The 23,564-nt window shown below is 36.7% G+C and overlaps 1 protein-coding gene across 1 annotated transcript in view; it reads left to right on the top strand.

Annotated features, from left to right (window-relative positions):
- The first annotated feature begins 517 nt into the window (after positions 1-517).
- The window catches only part of DSC1 (desmocollin 1), a 27,832-nt gene continuing 4,785 nt past the window's right edge, over positions 518-23,564 (top strand). The window contains exons 1-13 of the mRNA XM_029921567.1: positions 518-580; positions 3,205-3,289; positions 4,491-4,693; positions 5,891-6,010; positions 6,941-7,096; positions 11,588-11,732; positions 13,715-13,881; positions 14,344-14,478; positions 15,892-16,077; positions 18,119-18,378; positions 18,462-18,604; positions 22,658-22,870; positions 23,391-23,510. Of these exons, the coding sequence (XP_029777427.1) occupies positions 518-580; positions 3,205-3,289; positions 4,491-4,693; positions 5,891-6,010; positions 6,941-7,096; positions 11,588-11,732; positions 13,715-13,881; positions 14,344-14,478; positions 15,892-16,077; positions 18,119-18,378; positions 18,462-18,604; positions 22,658-22,870; positions 23,391-23,510 (1,996 nt within the window). The remainder of the gene's footprint in view (positions 581-3,204; positions 3,290-4,490; positions 4,694-5,890; positions 6,011-6,940; positions 7,097-11,587; positions 11,733-13,714; positions 13,882-14,343; positions 14,479-15,891; positions 16,078-18,118; positions 18,379-18,461; positions 18,605-22,657; positions 22,871-23,390; positions 23,511-23,564) is intronic.

Below are 23,564 nucleotides of genomic sequence, written 5' to 3' on the forward strand. Positions count from 1 at the left end.
TTGCGCACCATTTCTGTTTGTACCTAGGGGCAAGACAGGTTAATAAGGCCAAGAAGAAGGAGGGGAGGACGTGGGAGTGGGTAATAACTGGGAACATCAACCTGGGGGGAAAAGGAGGAGGGTTGAGGATGGAGGGTGTTCCCTCTTACTTCTGCCTATGTGTCAAGTGGCAGGAGAAATTTTGAAAGCTGTGAGGAGGAGCTAGTGACTGGGCTTTGGGGTGTTTTGTACCCCACCCTCCCCACTTGTAGGAAAACCTCTTTACATTCAGAGGTAATTGAATTGGAAGGAGGAAGACTGAGCTGGGAATAGGAGGAAAGCAATTCTCCTGCTGCTCCGTCTCCTGTCTTTTATCAATTCCTCCTGACTCTCCTCCAAACCGAGCTCGGCTGTGCCAAGGTGGCAGCAGAAACACCCTGCACAGTTGCCAGCCATTGGGAATCTGCTTAAGCCACCCTGTGCATCCCCAGCTGCCCTATTATCCAGCCACCATCCCTGACCATTGGGACCACTTCTGATGGCTGCGGCCTCTGCTGCCTCAGGGAGCATCTTCCGTCAGCAGCTCCTTTTCTGTCTCCTGGTGAGTAACAACCAAAGGATTAAAAGATTCATGCATGTTACTATGCGCTTCCTCCCTCCAGTTTGGACTTGAAAGAGAGTAGGGTTGGCATTGGAAGGCTGAGAAGATAGACCAAGAAAACAAAAACAGATCTGAGAAAAACCCAAGGCAGAGCTGAGAGACTTGCGACCCGGCATAGCAGGTGTTTGGTTTATTCTTCACATGCCCACTGCCAGCATGTTGAAGTTTTTCATAGAGATCTCCTGTTCAGTCTTGTGGTGTTTTCCTAAGGAGCACTGGGATGAATTCATTACTTAGGCATTCGTCCGAGAAGGTTTTGAGGTTTCCTCTCGCTACTAGCCATTAAATAAGCTGTAGTTGTTTGTCATGCTTAGTTCCACTGAGCTGCAAGAAGAGGAGAAGGAAGTCTGGGTAGAAACACAAATTATCCAGGACTTTCATTTTACCCACCAGAAGCTAAGAGAGGTGTAGAACTCCTAGATCAAGCAAAAGATTTAAATTGAGAAAAACAAAAAAGAAAAATGTAACAGCTATTGAAAAATATCCATGAACTTGGCTTCCACTTGGGTTTTTCATAGCTTTGTAAGTGTGCAATCAGGTACTATTTTGCTTTGGTGGGGGATGAAGGAAAGGCATTTCTGAGCTATGCATTTTCTTTCTTTCTCTCTCCATTTTAGCTTCAAATTTTACGTTCAGAATTTAAAGATTTTACTGTATGGGAATAAACATTTTCCCCATATAAATATATGATGCAGGGTTTATGGTCAAATTCTCATTCTGTAACTGCCTAGGGGAGGCAACAACAACAACAACAATGTCAGAGACCACTTTGAGTTAGCATTAGATAAAATGCAGTGAAAGATTTCTGAGGGATTCATCAAGATTTCTTCTGCTTCTGGTCTCTTCTGTGTCCAGTATCCTTTGCATCATCCCTTACCCATCGATGGATGGGTAACTAAAAGGGTGTCTGATCCCAGCTCCCAGTAAATCATTTAGCTGCTAATTTAACTTGAAGACTGGAATAGTACTTCTGGTGACCTCCTTTGACTCTGCCTACAGAGGCAGAAGCAAACAAGTAGGGATCATAGGGCAGGAAGGAGAGAAGGTGGTTGTGGGAGTAGGGATGTAGCTGTATCTTATGAGGATAATGTGTGCGTGTATATAGGCTAGATATGGGTATACATATAAACACATACATATACATACATATTTTATCAATTATAAAACACTCTACATCATATATTTAGATCATTGCTAATAGAACTGTTTATATTCCAAAAGTTCTTGAGAGATAATGTAGTTTATTCCTTGGCATTAAGGATGAGAATATTAAAAAGTCAAATAAATGAGCATGTCTTATGTTTAAATACTTACCATGTGTTAGGCACTAAGTTTCTATCAGAGACCGAGGCAGGTGTGGTTTTTTCCCCTTAGGTAGCTTACAAGCTGTTAGAAGAGAGGCCTGGGAACAGAAAGATCATTACATGACTATATGATTAGCCTGCTGCTACCTTCCAGAAAATGTGCAGAGTTGTAAAAACATAACAGGGAGGCAAAAAAATAAATATAATTAATTAATTAATTAATTAATTAAACTGAATACAAATGTAACTTTTTAAATTCCGGTTTTTGGTATCACTCGCCTAAACAGAGTTTTTGTAAAAGTACAAACTATTTAAATAGGCTGATGCAACATATCCAAGTATGGATGATAATGCCCTCTTTCTCTTTCTCAGGTAATAGGTCCGAAACTTGAAATGTGTCCTCAGAAAAAAAAATAATAAGATTGACCTGTTTCTGGGAAATTTAGCTCTGCTCTATGTTGTATTTAAACACTCAAAAAGCAGTCATTTTGATAAACAGAAGAGAAGGCAAATAAATACAAAATGTGAAGAAAAAGAAGCAAACTGTATTTTGAACCTGATGATATTTTTAAACTAATAACGTTTTCCCCCCAGGTGGTCTGTCTTCTTTCCTTTGACTACCTAGCATTTTAAAGCAATAGTTGTGTCTTGAATTTAATTACAGATCTTTACCCTGTCGAAGGGTACTCTCTACATTTTGAATTATATTTCTTTTTAGACTAGTTTTTTGGTTTGAGATCATTTAAACTTTGACGTTTATGCCAAGCCAGTCCCAGGAACGAGATGAGTATTTGTGGGTGCTGTCCTTTACAAGGTTAAAAAAAATCCTCAAATGGTTTCTAGCCAGAATCAACCGTAACTGCAAATTGTGGGGGCCTGTGGAAATAATTTGTGTATAAATATTTGATCAGTAAATTCTAAAGTTAAGTACTTTCTTCGGGCTAAGAAATCGCAACAATGTTTTTGATTGGCCTTAGAGATGATAAGCTCTATATAAAATCAGTGGTTTGTCAGCCACTTTTTAAAAATGATACAGTATGATTTGGGTTCTAAGAACTACTATACACTCTAATTTTTCATTGATGCTGAATGACTGTGGTGCCCTAAAGCTATTTCCTTCTAAAATGAATGTGAAAAATGCTGAAAGAATATAAATTTGTTTCTGAAATTGACATTATTTTTATCAGTGAGACAAAACGGTAATGTGAAAATTTGTGATCACATGTAATTCTTGCTTTTTTTTTTTTTTTTTTTTTTGAGGTTGTAATATTATCTTGCGATGCTTGTCAGAAAATTTCACTTCAAGTTCCTTCTCATCTTCAGGCTGAAACACTTGTAGGCAAAGGTGAGAAACAGTATTAAAAACTTCGTAGTTTTCACTGCTACATTTAGCTTCAGGGTGCTCTAGTAAAGTTTGGGATAAAGCCATTTAGCTACTTGGCATTAAAATTTGACATAAAATGAAAGATGGACTACTCATTTTTGGTGGTGGTTAGTAACAAAGTACCAAGTTCGTTGTATACTTTTCTTGCCAGAAAAGTTAGCAAACATCAAAGCTCTAAATAGGCTTTGCTCAAACGAATAAAGGCACCAAAACCAGTAACATATCTTAATCCAAATCAGCTAATCCGCTGCCAAAATTCCAAAGCCATTCTTTAGTTGATTAGATATAAAACCAATGTGTCAAAATTTAAATACCTCCACATAATATTTGTGCTTGAGGTTGATTATAATGAACAAATTCTCACCAAGAATTTGTGATCTGTGATCAATGACACCCAAGAGCTTGTGAAAGTCAAAATTGCAACAAGTCTTACTATCACAGCCGTTTCTAAAGTGTAGGTTGGTGGTCCAAGGCTCACATTCCTTTCATCAAGGCTTTTCACTGGCTTCCTGGTTACACCTTCACTACAGAAGTCGTGTCCTTTCCAATACAGACACCGCTTTGCCCAGTGCTTTGAGGTTTTAAATTAATCCACTGCCTTCTACTTTCTAAAAACACTTAAAAAGATACACAGTCTATACTTTATAGACACTCAGCAAATATGCTAAATATGTTAAATATGAATCTGTAAAGGAAGTATTTTGATAACAACCACAGTATATACTAAGAATTACTTAAGTATAGACTAGTTTTCTTACTTTTTGCAAGATAGTTTTAACTACCAAAGATTATTGCAAACAAGTTCCATATTTACTGATATCATATAGTTATACTACATATAAAATGATAAATGTTTGTAGATATATGTACAAACCATAAATAAGAGTTAAAGTGGAAACAATAAATCCAGGGACACTAATAAAATATTTTATAACTATTCACAAATTAATTTATGATGAAAATACTAAAAACGAAGACTCCATTTATTTAATTATTTAATTTCCATGGCCCCTAAATTTTTATAATAGTAGGCACTCAACGAATTCCAAGCGTAACCTCCCTCTTTCTGCTGCTCAAGCGCCAACTCACAGTTGCCATTCCTGTAAAACTTGTTCTATTCCTGTTTTATTTTACAAATTAACTGTGAATTTCTTTCCTGCAGTGAATCCAAAAGAATGCTTCCAGTCAGCAAGCCTAATCTGGTCAAGTGATCCGGACTTCAGAATTCTAGAAGATGGTTCCATTTACACAACACACGACCTCATTTTGTCTTCTGAAAGGAAGAGCTTTTACATTTTTCTTTCAGACGACCAGAGACAGGAACAAAAAGAGATTGAAATTGTAATGGATGTGAGAGGAAAGAAGGTATATAGGCCAAGCCTTAAGCATAATAATCTGCTTTATCAGAGCTCTTCACTTCATAGATTTCCTTCCACGTTAAAAAGCATTATTCCTGAAGACTCGCGTGTTTGTTTATTCTACTTCTAATTAACTTATGTAAAGACGAGACTGTTTTAAGGAGTGGTAGAGCTATTTACAACATGGTGTAAAAATTAACAGCTCTGGAGCCAGGGAGCAAAGTCAGAATATCAAAAGTTTCAGATAGTGGTTTGAGGTGTGGCTAGAAGCACAAGCCAACCTAAAGAACAGGCTGGGGTGAGTCTAGAACTCTGGAAAAGGATTCAGGTTGGAGGTGTGGCACTCTACACTGAGCGGCTTTCTCCCAAGTGGCTATAGGTTTCAGTCTCTTTAAAGAGATTGTCTATGGCTTACTTCCAATTTAATAGAAAATTCCCCAGGGTCTCTTCCCTCAGAGAATGGAGTATAGCCAGTCCACAAGACTGCTTTGAATATTCTTGCTCTAGGCTCATTTTCTTAAAGTGAGTAGTACTGATCAAGGAGTGGGAAGGGAGAGGTTACTAAAGTTCACACAAATCTCATTTTAATCAAATTCTATGCAATGAATTGGGTTTTATGAAATAATTTATTTAAAAAGTGATTTGATTTATGAGAGACTCCCCTAGCTAAATTTGTTTGGATTACAAGAATTCTTCACCAAATTTAGAATATGCTTACATATAATTATGTATTACATATATTACAAATTTAGGAAAACATTATTTCATATTGGGGAGTTTTTACATCACGTAAAATAACACATACTTGAACAAATGCTGACCTCTGTCTCTCTATACAAATGCTTTGCAGTGTAGTTAGTGTTTTAACAAATATTGGTTGTACCACTCCTAATGGAATAAAGTTAATTTTTAGATATTTGGTAACAGATTACCTATTTTTAGGGAGTTCATACTTCTTGAGATGGCATCTTTCACCAATGCCTTACAAAGTTCTGTTTGATTAACTCATTAAATCAGGTGAAACCGGTTCTTATGTGTGTCTGTATGTGTGTGTGTGACTCTTAATACAAAACAGAAATGGTGTGGGTATCATCAGGGAGCTTCTTAGGTGCAACTCATATGTATTTTCCTCATGCTAACGTGTGAAAATCTCAGTTCCTGACGATAGGCAGCGCTGTATTTCTCCATGTCTCATTGCATGCAGGTTCCCAAGAAGAGACACACCAAAGACGGGGTTCTCAAGCGCAGCAAGAGACGATGGGCCCCTGTTCCCTGCTCACTGATGGAGAACTCGTTAGGTCCTTTTCCGCAACATGTTCAGCAGGTACATTTTATCTAGTTAGGTTTTGCTTATTTATTTTTAAGACTTTCCATTTGAATTGAATCAAGGCTTTAACCTGTTTGTACTAATAAGGATCATCTATTCACCAGAAGTAGAAAAGAATCTGTGTTTTGTCACTTTCCTCCAGAAATCATTTGGAAACAAGTTTCAGATACTGAGCTTTTGTTGCGCTTGGGTCTATATCCAGAATCTCCCGAGTACTCTACCGGAATATAGCATTCTTGGACAGGGGACATGCCTAACCGATTTTGCATAATTCAACTGTCCTTTTAATTAATACTTATCCAGGGTGCTTGACTGCCTTGGTCAGTAGGACATGTGACTCTTGATGTTGGGGTTGTGAGTTCAAGCCCCATGCTGTGTGTAGAGATTACTTACAAATAAAGTCTATAAATAAATAAATAACACTTATCTGCACAGAAAAGACCAGTGTTTTTGTTTACCAAAAAGGTGACGTCACAGTCAGATCGCTAGAGTGTAGAAAGAGTTCAGCTTTGAAATTATGAATTAATTGTGGGAGGAAAGTTGTATTATTTCTACTTTTTTTAATCGGAAAAGATTCCATTCCAAAAAACTCAAGCCACTGACATTGTTACTATATTATATATAGGAATAATAATTAACTGAATAGGAACTGTAAAGGTATAACTCCAAGACTTTCCATAATATGCAGATAACTCAAAAGAACTTGGGATCAATTGATGATTGAGTTTGTGGCTTTGCACGTTACAGAAGATGAATAAGAATTTTGAAAAAATGTGGGAGATGATGAGAAAATAAGCAGGGGAAAGAAAGAGTAGGCGAATAGGAAAGAGAGGAAGTGCTAAAAATTGAAACATCACAACATATTAGGTTGAAGATATTTCTCATAATATATTTGTTCTTTTCCTAAGTTGTCACTTATTGTTATAGGTCCAATCTGATGCAGCGCAGAACTACACCATCTTTTACTCCATAAGTGGACCAGGCGTGGACAAAGAGCCCTTCAATTTATTCTTCATAGATAAGGACACGGGAGATATCTTTTGTACACGAAGCATAGACCGTGAGCAATATGAAGAGTTTCCAGTAAGATAATTGGATTGTTTATTCAGAATTATCTTTTAAATTACTGTATTAATACTTTCAATGCTGCTTATATACATATTAGAAGAATCAATTATTTGATGTAATATTTAAATATTATTAATATTTAATATAAACTTCAAATTTCTATTAGTGCCATTGATGAAGAAAGATAATGGATATCATAAGGGAAGAAAAGGGGAGAAAAACTATAGAAAATGTAATGACAGGGCACCTGGGTGGCTCAGTCGGTTAAGTGTTAGACTTTTGATTTCTGCTCAGGTCATGATCTCACGGTGAGTTTGAGTGTGAAGCCTCTTTGGGATTCTCTCTCTCTCCTTCTGTCCCTGCCCCTCCCATGCTTGCCCAGACATACACTAAATCAATCAATCAATCAATAAACAAATTTAAACATTTTTTTAATGTAATGACAGAATTTTAAGTGACAGGCTTTGATCTATAGAATCTTGGAACAATAAAAGTAAATTTTGTGGAGTTTGAATTTCCCTATAATAACATAGTTCAATTATTCTCAACCCAACTGTACGTTATAAATCACATGAGAATTTTCTAAAAACTACTGATGCTCCAGTCACTTCCCAGAAATTCTGATTTAATTGTTCTGGGATGGGGCCCAGGCAATTAAAACTTTGAAGTCACCCAATATAATTCTACACATATCCTAAGATTGAGATCCACTGATTTGACCTCTTAAAAAACATTGTGCTTATTTTCTTTTCTTCTCTCTGAGCCTTGTGAACCATTGATATTATTTTACTTCTTTGGTGATCCAGAATAGGTTTACCAATTCCCTCTTAGTCTAATTTGACCCAAAGAAAAATTTTAGCTCTTATGAAAATTAAATCCCTTTTTTTTTTCTCTTTCAAACTTCACATATTTCCTTATGTTCTGATGTCCAATCTGACATACAGGAGAAATCCACAGTGAGTTTCAGGGAGATGATGAATTAAATTGTTTAAACGTTTGGATATTTGAATTATGAGTATAATGAAAGAAGTCTTTGCTAAAGGAGTGCATAAAAGGGAAACTTATCTCATACTTGGGCAGTCCAGAATGTAACATCTTAGCAGATATCTGGAACATAAGTAGGTAGTGGTAGCCACATAAAGGCAGCCATGAAACAAGTTGATGCTTAGGGGTAGGGTGGGGTAGAGGGTGGACACCCTACCCCAAGGATGTCAAAGCACTGTATAAGGTGGGGAAATTTTTAGAACAAAACAAATGTCCCACGTTAGGGATTTATAATTAAATGATTGGATTAGAATGACATGTTTTCTTTATAATTTTGTGCTCACACCCCAATTCTCTGAATAAACATATTTATTCATAATAATATAAAATTGTTACTTAAAAAAATAGCTTACATATGGGGCACCTGACTGGCTCAGTCATTGGAGGTGCCACTTTTGATCTAGGGGTTGTGAGTTTGAGCCCCATATTGGGTATAGAGATTACTTATTAAAAAAGTTACTTTGCTATTTTTAAACATCTTTTAAAGAATGAAGGAATAAAATAATTTGGAGTTCATGCTTAAAGTGGATTTTGGTTAATTTTTATTTCAGAATTACCCCTGTTTCTCTAGTTCTGATTAACATAGTTAAGGTTGAATTGATATTAAGAAATACCACTTGCAAATTAGTAAGATTCATAAAAGTAACTATAACAAACAGATGTAAACATGATGCAACTTCTGAAATCACTTGAGGCAATATAGAAACTTTTCTACCAATATAGAAGTGCAAATTAAACTAATATGTCTGGTGGCTCAGTTGAGCATCTGACTTCAACTCAGGTCATTATCTCATGGTTCTTGAGTTCCAGCCTTGTGTCAGGCTCTGTGCTGACAGCTCAGAGCTGGGAGCCTGCTTCAGATTCTGTGTCTCCCTCTCTCTCTGAGCCTCCCGCACTCACACTGTCTCTCTCTCTCTCAAAAATAAATAAACATTAAAAATAATAGTAATAATAATATGTCTTTGCTTTCTTATCAAAGAAATTTCACTTGTTGCTTTATATTGGAAAGCATATTTCTCTGGAAATTAGTAGATCTTCAGTATCTATCATTTTTTTCTTTTAGCCTTGGATAAGTCACAACTTTTAAGAATCTGTTTCCTTCTATGTTTTATAGGCTGCTAATAGTTGTCTTACCTACCTCAGAGCTGTTGTGATCATTAAATACCATAATATTGGTGAAATCAATATATAAACTGCAAAACTCTAAAAATTCTAGTGGCAGATCAGACAAAACAACGTGCTACAGGATTGTATCTTCAAAGTAGGACTTTGAGAGGATTTCCCAATTTTGTGTACTTATATAACCTATATGTAAATGTTATATGTTAGCCAGTTATTATTACTTGAAAGAGTTCAATTATATTGATTATTGAGAATAAGTGGCCAAGAGTCTAATTCAATACATACCCTTGTTGTACTCCTGTTCTCTCTCTTGCCACACATTATCTTGTTTAATCTTGGCTTGTAAATATATTTCTGGATGAATCCCACCATTACTGCAGTTTGAGGAGTTTGTCTTAAACCATTAAATTCATCTTATCTTTTAGGGATGTTGTATAAGGCCATTTTCTTCCAAGTTTTTCAATAAATAGTTGTATAACGAGGATTTTCTTTAATAATTCCAAGCTATTCTATGAAAGAAAGCAGTTACAAACACTTTTCTCTTGAGTATTGAGGATAATCTGTATCTTTTGTAAAGAGGGAAAAATTGGTTTCAGTCTAACCTCTTACGTTTCCAACCAGAGCCTTATTATCTTGCAACATGTGTTTCTTCTCCAGACTCATAGGTCTACCCATTGTCTTTATATGTACATTGCAAATCACATTCTGCACTCACTCAGTTTTGGTGCCAATGCTCTCTCCATACTCTGCCCAGTCGACATTAGATATCTCTACAAGGTCAAATTCAAGTCCCCACTCCTGTTGGCAACTGTTTGGATCTTCTCAAAGATAAAAGAAATTTCAGCAAATTGTAGTGTGAAAGGGCTGAAAAGAGATGAAATTCTCCAAGCTAAGAAGAACTCAAGGGAGAAACCATATGTCAGAAACACACCTGAAATGTAAATAATACTTTTGTAATTCAGCTAAAAATGTAACTAATTTTAAAGTATAATTTTCTATATTATAGTTCTTTTAAGCAACATTCATATACTTAAATGGTTGTTGCTTTCAGTATAAAATAATGGGAACTAAACTATAAAACCATTACTCTTATTGAGTTTTTGAAACTGTTGCTTTAATGACTAAATAACAAAGTGTATAATTAATTTCTCTATTATAGGAGTTTAAGTGGATTCTCCTAGGGAGCGAGGCTACGCTTTAACATTTAGCTATATTCCTAATCTGCATCATCTTCTCTATAATAATGATTTCAGTTTTGATTTATTTTGGAAATATTTAGTTTATCATTGGTAACAAAACAAAACCAGGTACCCAAAATAGTACCTGAGATCCTCTCTCTCCCTCTCTCTCTGCCCCTCCCCTGCTCATGTGTGTGTACTCTCTCCTCTCCCTCTGTCTTTCAAAATATGTAGATTAAAAAAAATTTTTTTTTAGGATTTAAAAAGAGACAATGGATGCCAGAGACACAGGAATGCTATAATCCCTAGATTTTGGCAACTGACTAATCAAGCTATTGAAAGACAGGGAGGAGTTAGATATCTGGAATTTTAATCCTGGTTCATTTTGGAAGATGGTTACAGTGGGACAGTCAGGAAGAATCGACTGTGCCCAAGAACTGAATTAATACAGAATTTACCTTGGGCACATGTAGTTGGTGCTGTCAGTGAAGAAAAGCTATTTAATTCAACAACTATTTATTGAACACTTATTATGCATAAACCATATAAGAAGGATAAAGAAATAAATTGATGGCGTTTACAAGGAAAAGGCATTAAATTCTGGCTTTGGGGCCAAGATAATATAGCATTTTGAGACTGAGCCTGAAATATGTATATAATTTTATTGGCAATGTTATTACATACTAAATATATATTTATGACAGAAAAATGAGAAAATGCTGGTAATAGAGAAAAGAATTCATAACTGAATCACTGAAGAGGGCTGATATCTATGTATATGTCTATGCAAATCTGTAAATAAATAGAATCCTGTTTTTTCTAAACTTAAAAAAAAGACTTGTCATTAGCATAACTGACGTTTATTAGTATAAATTTGCGTTTATTCTAACAAGCAGAGAGCTTGTGATTGATTCAGAGAGCAGGGTAGCCTCATTCAGCTGGGGCGTGTGGTACCTGGTGGGAGACCGTGAACACAGCTAGAGGGTCCAAGCCTTGGGAAAGCACCCACCTTGCTGGGGTGTTTTCCATCGCATAAGTTCGTAGTTACATATTCTTTTGTGGAGGCCTCTTTCAACATCCTGTCTTTCCCCACCCGCTAGGCCTAATTTTGTGTATCACTTGTCATTTGCGAAGACGCTGATGGTGTTTGTCTGCCTTTCAGCTCTATGCCTATGCCACCACCGCCGACGGCTACGCGCCCGAGTACCCGCTCCCCTTGCTATTCAAAGTTGAAGATGATAACGATAACGCTCCATATTTTGAAAGCAAAGTGACTATCTTTAGTGTGCCTGAAAACTGTCGAACTGGTGAGTTCACTTCTTAGGAAAACACTGGAGTTTTGCTTCAATTCAATTCCTCAGTCATGGTTTAAACACAATTATGCAAAACATTTCAAAATGCTTGAATGTCAGGGGTGCCTGACTGGCTCCGTTGGAAGAGTCTTTGACTCTTGATCCAGGATTGTGAGTCCGAGCTCCATGTTGGGTGTAGAGATTACTTTAAAAAGTAAGTATTTTTAGAGAAGGCTTGAATGTCAAGGGTATTCTATATAAAACTTTGTACTCTTACAAGATCGTATACTTGTCAGAGGCAAACCTTTTTGTCCTCATTTCCATGATCCTCAGATAGAAGGCAGCTGATTCCATGATGAACATGAATGCGTGACCGACAAATGGTGTTTATGTTTTCTGTTTTGACCATGTACATAGGGGTCACAGATGCCTTTATAAAGCAATAAATAATTTGAATCCTTACAACGGTTCAACACATTATCAAGGACCCAGAAACAGATCAGCTCATGGAAATGCTTATCTGATTTATAAAAATGAACACATTGCCTTACTTGGCATATTTTTAGAACAAATTTAAAAAGCTAAACTGATTTGATGCTATAGGCAGCTGAGGTTGTGACCTAGGCACATCAGTGGGCATAGGACTACCAGGTTTATTTTAAAAAGAAGCAAGTTATAAGAGGGGCGCCTGTGTGGTTCAGTTGGTTAAGCATCCAACTCTTGATCTGGCTCAGGCCATGGTCTCACAGTTCATGAGATTGAGTCCTGTGTCAGGCTCTGTGTTATCAGCTAATTTTATTAGCTTAGAATTCTTGAGGTATTTAGGTGTCTTAGTCAGTTAAGAGTCCAAATTCAGCTCAGATGATGAACTCACAGCTTGTGAGTTTGAGCTTTCCCTAGGGCTCTGTGCTGACAGCTCAGAGCCTGGAGCCTGCAGCCTGCTTTTGTTTCTGTGTCTCCCTCTTTCTCTGCCCCTACCCTACTCGTGCTTTGTCTCTCTCTCTCTCAAACATAAATAAACATTAAAAAAATTTTTTTAGTTCTCTTTCTCCCTCTCTCTCTCTCTCTCTGCCCCTTCTTCACTGGCTTATGTGCATACTCTGCCTGCTCTCTCTCAAAATAATTAAGTAAACACTAAAAAAAAGCAAAAAGGAGGGCACCTGGGTGGCTCAGTCCGTTAAACGTCCGACTTCGGCTCATGTCATGATCTCACGGTTTGTGGGTTTGAGCCCACGTCGGGCTCTGTGCTGACAGCTAGCTCAGAGCCTGGGGCCTGTGTTTGGATTCTGTATCTCCCTCTCTCATTGACCCTCCCCTGCTCAGGATGTCTCTCTCTGTCTCTCTCAGAAATAAAAATAAAACATCAAAAGAAAACTTTTTTAAAAAGTAAAAAGTTATAAGAAATGCCTCATCCATTCCATTGTCATTATATATGCATGCATGTTTAATATTGTTCTTTCACAGTTAATGGTTTGATAAATCAACAATTTTAATACTCTGATTTCTGGGCCATAAAGCTTGTCCAAATGCTACTCAAACTGCTGCATAGTGTATTCATAGTCACTTGTATATATTAACAATTCAGCACATTTATTAAAATCTCAAAGTGTAAAATCTTTATCATATTCAAAGCTGTGCTATTCCTCTAACATTGTCAAGTTCGGCTATAAAAGAAACAAGATAAACAGAGAAGGTCTTATCCAAAAATGATCCATGAACTGGGGTGGTGGGAAGGGGGGAAGAATCGGAGAACCACTGCTACCAAGGGTAGAATGGATATTTGCAAATGTGTGGAATATAAACCGTGTTATATAAACACATAATTGAAGTTTCCAAGTAAGAGGCACTTGGAGTTTGGGAGAGCATTTAGACACTCCACTTACCTGTAAAATAAATCTACTTGTGATTTTTGGGAGAATATGCTACAACCATACCTTTTTGTAATTCAGTTATATTGCTCTTTTAATTTATTGATGATATTGCATTTATCTAAACAGGAACTTCAGTGGGACAAGTGACTGCCATAGACCTCGATGAACCTGACACCCTACACACTCGTCTGAAATATAAAATCTTACAGCAAATCCCAGATCATCCAAAGCACTTCTCCATACATCCGGATACAGGTGTCATCACCACAACTACGCCTTTACTGGATAGAGAAGTAATGAACTGATTAATTAATTTTACAGTCACTAAGCTATATTTAAACTAATAATGAACTCTCAGAGAAGTTACAAAAAGCCATCCTCCGGCCACGTCTCCCAGCCTGCTTCTGTACAGGCTGTGCTTAAGGCTTCTCTTTGCCTTTTTTTGTCTCTACAGGGATTTGGGGAAGGTACAAGATATTAGACAAGTTCCCACTTAAGATCATTGGCCTAATTTGATATGTGAATGATAAAATAGCTTTAAATTTTGAAATGTTAGGTTAGGCACATCAGTTTTCTATTGTACTGACTAACCAATCTCTTGGTCTATATATTTAAGGTGGCCTTTAAAAAAAATAAAATAAGGAATGCAAAATAATCAGAGTCTAAGCAATAGCTATGAGAATCACAAGTGATAGGAAATATATGTTCATCAATGTACCTTTTTCTTTTCTTTCTTTCTTTTTTTTTTGTTTTAGAAATGTGATACATACAAGTTAATAATGGAAGTGCGAGACATGGGGGGCCAACCTTTTGGTTTATTTAATACAGGAACAATTACAATTTCACTTGAAGATGAAAATGACAACCCGCCATATTTTACTAAAACAGCTGTGAGTATATCTTTGTATTCATTTACTAAGGTTCATTTGCTTTTCTAAAAAAACCACATCTGGAATTTGGTAGCTCTGTGAGACTACCCATTTTTGGTTTTAAGAGTTATCGCTCACAGATGACATGCAAAAAACAAAAATAGATTTCTGTAATAATAATAATTGAAGGACCAGTTATTTCTAAATGTTAGGGAAAAAAACTATTCTCTTGGCCCTCTAATGGCTTCTTAACCCTTGATGCTTGCTGTTCATGTATTCATCATTTTTTTGGATGCCAAAGACTGTTATCGAGGCCTTGGATTTAAATTCCTTTTATAGAGAACAGGAGAAGAGGCCCTCACTCTGGTATCTTTTGCACTTTAACTTCCTAAGATGTTAAAAAGAGACTAGCGCTGTATTTTCTGCTCTGCTTGGAGGTCAGTAAGTGCACTGTGCCTCCCTTCTCCCGTCACCTATATGCAGATGCGTCCAGCATCAGATATGAGCAAACGTTCCTTTAGGAAGCACACAATTCAAGACATATAAACAGGATGATACTTCCAGGAAATGACTTTTCTTTCTTGAACTTTTAGTAAGTAATCTTCATTTTTTCATTGATCTGTATACCAGAGTGTAACTTAAAGAAGAGAGAACCCCTAGTCATAGGCACATTCACACACTGTTTTATATGGGTCTCTACAACTTGTAAGGATGTTTATCCCATATTTTATTTGAGAAAAGGAAAGTCAGTTAAATAACTTGCTCATGATCTCATACATATAGACCATGTAAGAGGAAAACCTGGGATTAGAATTAAGATCTGTTACGCTCCAAAGGCTATTAGGTTATCATCCTTCTACAGATTCATCTTACATCTCTAGAAGATTCTGATTTACTACTTTGTTTAGCCTTTTAACTAATATGTTTCTGTAAACATATTTCTTTGGAGGAAAGAAGAGGAAAAATGTGATTTAATTTCTCAAAAATGGAAAAACTTTTCCCTTACAATGTTTGCTAGTGAATCAGAAGTAAATTAAAAACAAAAATTGGCAGAGTAACAAGTCATCCAGTAATAATAAGAAATCACTGTAGGTTATAATTATCTATAAATATTGAAGATTTAATATGTTAATATAAAAGGGGCCATAGACTGTAAATATTGAGGAGATTCAGAATAGAGATAAATCTGAGGGCATGAATGATTTAGAGAAGTTTAGAAGTTAAGGCATGAATTAGTCTTTAATGGCTAAGATTTTAAAAGTCAGTTTAGTGAGGAGAGAAGTACACTGTACATGAAATTTGTAAATTCTTTCCAATATATGATTGTACATTACCATATTACTTTATTGTCTTTTTCTTTAAATGTAAGTTTTAGGGTGGAAAATCATGTTGTTGATGCTATGAGTTCATAATAACAAGAGGCCATTGTTTTAGTATTTTACAGAAGTAGAAGAAAACAGAATCAATGCTGAGATTTTACGAATGGCGGTACATGACCAAGACTTACCAAACACTCCTCACTCAAAGGCTGTATATACGATCCTACAGGGAAATGAAAATGGAAACTTCAAAATTAGCACAGACCCAAATACAAATGAGGCAGTCTTGTGTGTTGTCAAGGTAAACAACAACAACAACAAATGATCAAGCAGCACTTTAGAAAATACTAACTTACATTTGGGCTTTGATATCTACATATCTATAGCTATATCCTATGTACTATATATCTCTATGCGTATTTGACTGTATGTATGTGACTAGAGAATTACAGTACAATGCTGAAATGATTATATTGGTTTACATAAATGTTTTATTAATATTAAGATTATTAGTATTATTTTACCCTCATCTTCTGTTTTAGAAGATAGGCATTAGGGCACCTGAGTGGCTCACTTGGTTAAGCATACCACTCTTGATCTCAGCTCAGGTCATGATCTTGTGGTTCATGAAATTGAGCCATGTGTTAGGCTCTGCGCAAACAGCGAGGAGCGTCCTTGGGATTCTCTCTCTCCCTCTCTCTCTGTCTCTCCCCTGCTCATGATTTCTCTCTCTCTCTCTCTGTCTCTTTCAAAGAAAAAAAGAGAGAGGGAGAAAATAGGCATCGTGGGTACAAAACACATTGTTCTATACATGAGGGAAACCCAAGGCAGAGAAATATTGTATTAGTAATTAAGTATTAGTCTTAGAAGAAGTCTTAGATAATCACTTGTCCAAATTTATGGAACACAAGACAGAGAGAAATAGAAGAAGTATTACCTGAAATCAAACCTCTTGACTTTTCAAGTGCCTTCATTCTCATATGATACTTTTTCCTTTTCTATGATGTACAAGACACACTATTAAATATTAAATATTCAGCAGCTATTCCCATTAATTCTCCTATATTTGAGGTAGCCAGCATTTAGGGATTCAGTTGTCATTAGTGGCATCCAGAATGATTACTTGAACTAAATCTGGTTCTTTTGTCTCCCTTCAAAGTACTAATGAGGCCCGACCCTGCTTAGTTTCCGAGATTAGATGAGATCAAGCGTATGCAGGGCATTATAGCTACAGAGCAATGTGATTCGTGTTGGAGTCCTTCTACCCAGAGCCCTCACCAGCCTGTTGGATAATCTCCTTGATCCATTTCTTAGGGACAGTGTATTTTCTCATGCACTGATGTCTGTGCACTCTTGTGTATACATGCACAAGCTGTACTTTCCTCCTAAGATTCTTAGAAAATGCCAGTTAATTATTATATTGCTTTTTCTTTCTCTCACTCATCTTTTTCTTCTTCTTCCTTGGGTTTTTTCTTTGTTTCTTTTTGATTGCTTTTTTTTTGAGGGCCTAGGTTTCTTTCACTTGCTTTCTTTTTTCTGTGTTCTGATAGGTTTTAGCCTCTATTTAACTATTGTTTCAAGATGCTTCTCATTATTCAGTTCAGAACTGAGAACTTTGATTAGGAGCTATACAATTCTAAATATAATAATTAAAAAAAATAAATATAATGAACTTTGATAGTATCATAATTTTTACTCACTCAAATTAACTGTTCTATTATAGCCAAATCTCAGATTCTAGTAGTTTGTTTTATATATTCCTTTTCATACTTTTTATATACTTCTATATTGTCTTAGTTATCATTGTTATCTCATTTGACACATTTGGATTTATTAAAACACTCTATATTTCTATTAATATTTATTTTTTCTGGGGTTTTTTTTTTTTTTGAGAGAGACAGAGGGAGACAGCACGAGCAGGGGAGGGTCAGAGAGAGGGAGACACAGAATCCAAAACAGGCTCCAGGCTCTGAGCTAGCTGTCAGCAAGGAGCCTGACGCGGGGCTTGAACCCACGAACCATGAGATCATGACCTGAGCTGAAGCCAGACGCTTAACCGACTGAGCCACCCAGGTGCCCCTAACATTTAAACCCTAATGAAAAAGTGAAGGCAACACCTTCCCAAAGAAAAGGGTGAAGAAAAATTGGTTGAATAGTCAACAATTTTGTACTTAATAGTGTTTGTTTCTCATTTGTTAGTCTTTAACTACATTAGTGCCTGCTTTGGGTAACATTTTATATGCAAAAATTATATTCATTTTTGTGCTAAAACTTGGGATCATACTTATGTCTTCTATATATAGTGGTCCAAATTGACTGATTTAAGTATGTTTATTCAACAGCCATTGAACTACGAAGTCCATCGCGAGGTTGTTTTGCAAATCGGTGTACTTAATGAAGTACAATTCACTAAGGCAGCGAACTCAAAACCTCCTACTATGTCCACTACAACTGTCACTGTTAAAGTTAAAGACAGTGATGAGGGCCCTGAATGCCAACCACCAGTAAAAGTTCTTCAGAGTACAGATGGCCTCCCAATTGGAAAAGAACTCCATGGATACAAAGCATTGGATCCAGAAACACGCAGTGGTGAAGGCTTAAGGTAATGTATTCTTCAAAATGACATATTTTGAGATTATGTTCAGTCTTTGGTTTGAGCATTTACATTTGATTTCTAAAAATTAGGTATAAGAAGATAGGAGATGAAGATCACTGGTTTGAGATTAATGAACACACTGGCGACTTGACAACTATAAAAGTGCTAGACAGAGAATCAAAATTTGTCAGAAACGACCAATACAATGTCTCCGTGGTTGCAATGGATGCAGGTGAGTACAGTTTTCTAGAAATTGAGGAGATATTTTTAAGGAAACCTTGGGGTGAACTCTGTTTATTGTCAGATCCAAACTTAGCGTGAAATATGTTTGGACTGATTGCTCAATTTATTGGAGACCACCCAACATCCACTCAAGTGCATCAGTAACGCAAAGCCAGGAGGTGATGAAGAGATGGACAAGGACACGGTGGCATTTTCTAGGCTCTCCATTGGTTTCAGGAGTACAGATTTAGATTATGATGGCCTGAACTTGCTGAAAGAATTTAACCCACCTAAAACTGTTTGGCTCAAGGTAAGTTTGCTCTGAGCTTCTTGGAATGGGGAGCAAAATATTCATCCTATTTCCTAAAATATGATCAAACAATGACTCTTAGTCTTTTGCTGTGGTTTGCAGTCCTTCTACTTAATTCTAGAACTTGTGAAGAAATGTCCTTCAGATATCATAAAATAGTGTTTTCAAAACCCTTTTGAACATACACTCCTACAGTAAACCAGTTTTAAATGTGCACCGTTGTAGTGTATACCCTGACAGTTTCGTCTGTTTTGCCATGCCAGTGCTTGCCTGACTTACGCTTTGATTGCTAAGGCATCCACTTCAGAGATGGCGATCCGCCATCTAGTCCGCCAAGCAGACTAGACAAAGACCTGAGCCACATGCCACTACCAGCCCAGGCTCCTTTATTTTAGAGATCTTGCTTGATTTCAATAAGTGACCACTGGTTGCTTGTTGTCACTTCCCGGTACCTTAAATTCTTGCTCTTGTGTTTTAAATTCACCAGTAAAGAATGAGCTCCAGAAATCCTTAGTCCCGACTCTTGACCCCGATAAAAGCAGTACACCAGGCTTGCTTTTTTTTTTCTACCCTGCCTCTGACAACCTTGCTGTGTGGCCTCAGCTGGGCCACATAATTTCCAGGGCCTTTTTTCTCCAACAGCCTTCTGAGGGTTATGGCACCTCGCAACCATATAAGAACCACAAGGGCCAGTCTAGCCACAAAATTGGTTATCCTCTGGCTGAGAACCACACATAGCAACCTCCGTGTATTTACCAGTATGTGTGTATACATGTGCTACTATGTTAATGTGTGCCCTGTAAGAATATACAAACAAGCAGTTGTTAAGTGTTATTCCCATGTGCCCCAAATACTTGGGTTCCAAAATCTAAAAGAAAAACTAAATGTGCCTATCATTACGTAACCGTGTGCATACGATCCTCCCTTTTTCCTGATACCTATCACACGGGCTCTGATGTAGTTCTGTCAATATAGGACGGACAAAAAAGCTACCAAAGAATGGGGAAAACATTAGCTGGGAAATACAGTTAATGCTGCCACCACTCTAAAACCGTGGGTGATATGCTCCTCTTGTGTAAACAAAAGTGAAATGTGAATGGTTCAAGAACACACTTATGATGTGAAGAGGATTTATTTCTACTCATTTATTCCACAAATGTTGATAGTCTAGTAGGCCCCAAGTACCAGGCATGTTACCGTGAAAACTAGAACTCATAACCAAAGGGCAAATTCTCACATGATATATCAGTTAGAGGACCATTATTTTCTCATAAGAGGTTCTTGGTATGACAACTTTGCCCATAAATGTATGGATATCACAAGAGGGTGAAAACAGTTAAGAACTGCCCGGATTAAAAGATAAAGGGAGACTTAACAGAAATGAAGAAGCTTTGTGATAGGAAAATTAAATAATATTTGAAGAGAAGGAAAACATGGAGAACAGAAATATGAGAAATTAACTTCGTCTTTTGGTGCTAAATGTCCAAGGAAGTGAAATGCCAAATCTAAACAGTAAGATATTAGGTCCCAGGGTCATGAATAACCTGGGTGTGCTCAAGAAGAAGTAAAGACCTGGATATTACAAGTGTTAATGTAAGATGATATGGTGACACCAACACTTTTGTTCATTTGAACTTTAATTTATTAATCTGTATTTCCAAGGACCAAATATATAAGTAATTCCTTATATCTCCACTGGAGCATTTACTTTTGATGCTCATATTTCAGGATGATGATCTAGACATTCTTCTAGCTTTCCTGGAATCCAATTTATTTACTTCTGTTTCTTGATTTAGTCTTCTTTGTTAAGCAGGCTGATTTCCCTGCTGTCAGTCTAGAAAATACTGTTTTGTACACCTCTGCCTAGTGTAGTACTGTCCCACATGCTTGAGATTCAGATCCCTTCACTTCTTCAAATGAATGACAGTGACATCTGTGAGTGTTTCCACTCGTTGTGTTCAGGTCTTCTCTTAACAGCCCCCTTCCAGGGGAATAATATGTTAATTATCACAGGGGATGTGTCTTCTCTCTAAAAGAGTGTTTCATTGTTTCTCACTTATATTCTGTTCCTCTAACTAGATTGATTGTGAAAATTAACACGTCTTTCTTAGTTTGGTGATTTTGAAGTTGTTACTTGTATTCAGGTTTATTACAAATTTCTGGCAGTATCAAAGTGTTTATAGCCTATTGCAAATTTCTTATTAGAAGACCTAGACCTCTCTTTTATTTCTAGATATTTTAAAACTTGTTCAGATAGAATAGTTTTTTCTTTTTTTTAAATTTTTTAAAATTTATCCTTAGAGACAGAGAGACAGAATGAGCAGAAGAGGGGCAGAGAGGGAGACACAGAATTGGAAGCAGGCTCCAGGCTCTGAGCTCTTGGCACAAAGCTCGACACGGGGCTTAAACCCAGGAGCTGTGAGATCTTGACCTGAACTTAAGTCAGAGACTTAACCGACTGAGCCACCAGGGCACCCACCCCTAGAATAGTTTTAAAATAGGTATATAGTGGTTGCCTTTTGTTAGGTAATTAATTTAAAAGTAACTTTTAAGAAATTAATTTTGTAATTATTCAACAGAAAAAAATCACTAAAACATACAAGATATGACTTAAGTCTTATTTCAAACTATAAATGGATTATATTTACATATGATTTATAGTGTTGCTTATGATAAATTCAACATATATGCTCAAAATTTAGGCTGGCATTCGAAGCAAAAATAAAATAGAAACCTTATCAATTATTTTTCTGTTTCTTTCAATTTTGAAAGCTTGCTATTTTATCTTATCTCAAATGATAAATTTTAAACATATTTTTTGAACTTTATTCTCTGCTAAACACAAATAATAGGCAATGTTGTCATTAAAAACATTTATTACTAGAACAATACCAGTGGCCATCTAGAGTTAAATAAGAGCTCCTATTGTCAAAAACATATTTATTGAATGAGGGAGGGGTGCAAATTTATTTTTATAGTTTATTCAACTAAGTTTTTTGGAAAGCATAAAATAGTAATAGCATTATGTTCAGTGTGTTAGTATGAAGTTATAAGTTAGCCAAGAAATGCTAAGAAGATCAATAGTCTCTCAAGGTGCATTGACTCAGTTCTTAGAATGAACATGCAGTTCAGTGTGTGAGTCAATGATGAGCAAAGTGTTCTGAGAAATCAAGGGAGAATATTGCTACCATTTGTCCAAAGAAGTCACAGCAAGTTTCACAAGGAGATGATATTGTAGGGGACTTTTGAAGGATAACCAGATTTTGTCAGGCAAAGAGGAAGACAAAAGTATTCCTAGCAGTGGCAACAAAATGTACCGAAGCAGACAAGAAGGGACATACCTCGTGGGTTTGATGAGAAGTTTCACAAAGTCTGAGCCAAGAGGATGTGAGGAAATGAGTCAGGAGAGGGTCTAGGAAGTGATGGATGACTAAAGTCTTTGATTTTCAGGATGAATATATGCTCTTCAGAAAGGTGTAAGAAATCAATTTTATTTTCAACTATTCATTCTGTAGTGATATTACTCATAATCTCATACCTTTTCATCTTAAAAAGCACCTGAAGATACCTGATACAGTCATTAATCTTTAAGAAGAGTGACATGTCACTATTCTTGTTGCAATAGTATTTGTGCTCTAAAAACTGTGAAATTCAAGTGCAGATAGCCAGTAGAAAACATGTCATCTGTGTAGCATAGAGATGTTGAAAATAAAATTTTAAGTAAAGAAATATCTTATTTGTACTTTTTCTTAGCTGGCAGATCTTGCACGGGAACCCTGGTAGTTCTTCTGGAAGATGATAACGATCACCCACCACAAATTGATAAAGAAGTGACAATTTGCCAGCAGGATAAGGATTTTGCTGTTCTCGAACCTGTAGATCCAGATGGACCTGAGAATGGTCCACCTTTTGAATTCTTTCTGGATAATTCTGCCAACAAACTTTGGAATTTAGAAACAAGGGATGGTATGTAATTATGCTAACTCTTCTAACCATTAGGACCGTAAGATGGCAATGGCTTAGGCATTCACACGAGTGCATTATGATAAATATTCAATTTAGCAAATTATTTTCTTGATCCCCCAAAAGGATAATACCTTGTTTTTTAATTTTTTTTTTTGGAAAGCACTTTTTAGCATTTAATGATTCTCCTTTCACATGGCTGCAGGCTAGCAGGTTGCAGAGCCCATCACCCCCTTCCCCCACATTGTACCTTTCATCTTCCCCTCTGCTCTTCTGCTGGAGAACCTGGCCTTCATGATGACAGGTTGTTTTGGGAGCTTTCCTTTCCCCAAACTTTGCACTAGCCCAGGGGGACCACATCAGTGATGGGTGCAGCTCCAGTCTTGTTTTTGGCAGCATGTTCCCATGTCTGCTCGCTGACTAAGGTCCACATTGTATCGAGGCTGACAGTTGGGCAGAAGCTCCGGTTCCTCTTTAAGTGGTAATGCCTCTTACCAACTTTTTCAGGTGTTATTTGTTGAAGTGGATCCTGTGGTGGCGCAAGCCACTAGCATTACTTTGGCCTCCTGGCTACTTCTGGGACTTGTCGATGCGACTGTGGCTTTGGCGCATGTGACTCTGAAGTTTCTGGATTTTCCTCAGTGTGGGTGGCATGTTGCAGCCCAGACAAAAGAGCAATACCTTACTTTTTTTTTTT

This window comes from Suricata suricatta, chromosome 14 (genome assembly GCF_006229205.1).
Source record: "Suricata suricatta isolate VVHF042 chromosome 14, meerkat_22Aug2017_6uvM2_HiC, whole genome shotgun sequence".
Taxonomy (NCBI): domain Eukaryota; kingdom Metazoa; phylum Chordata; class Mammalia; order Carnivora; family Herpestidae; genus Suricata; species Suricata suricatta.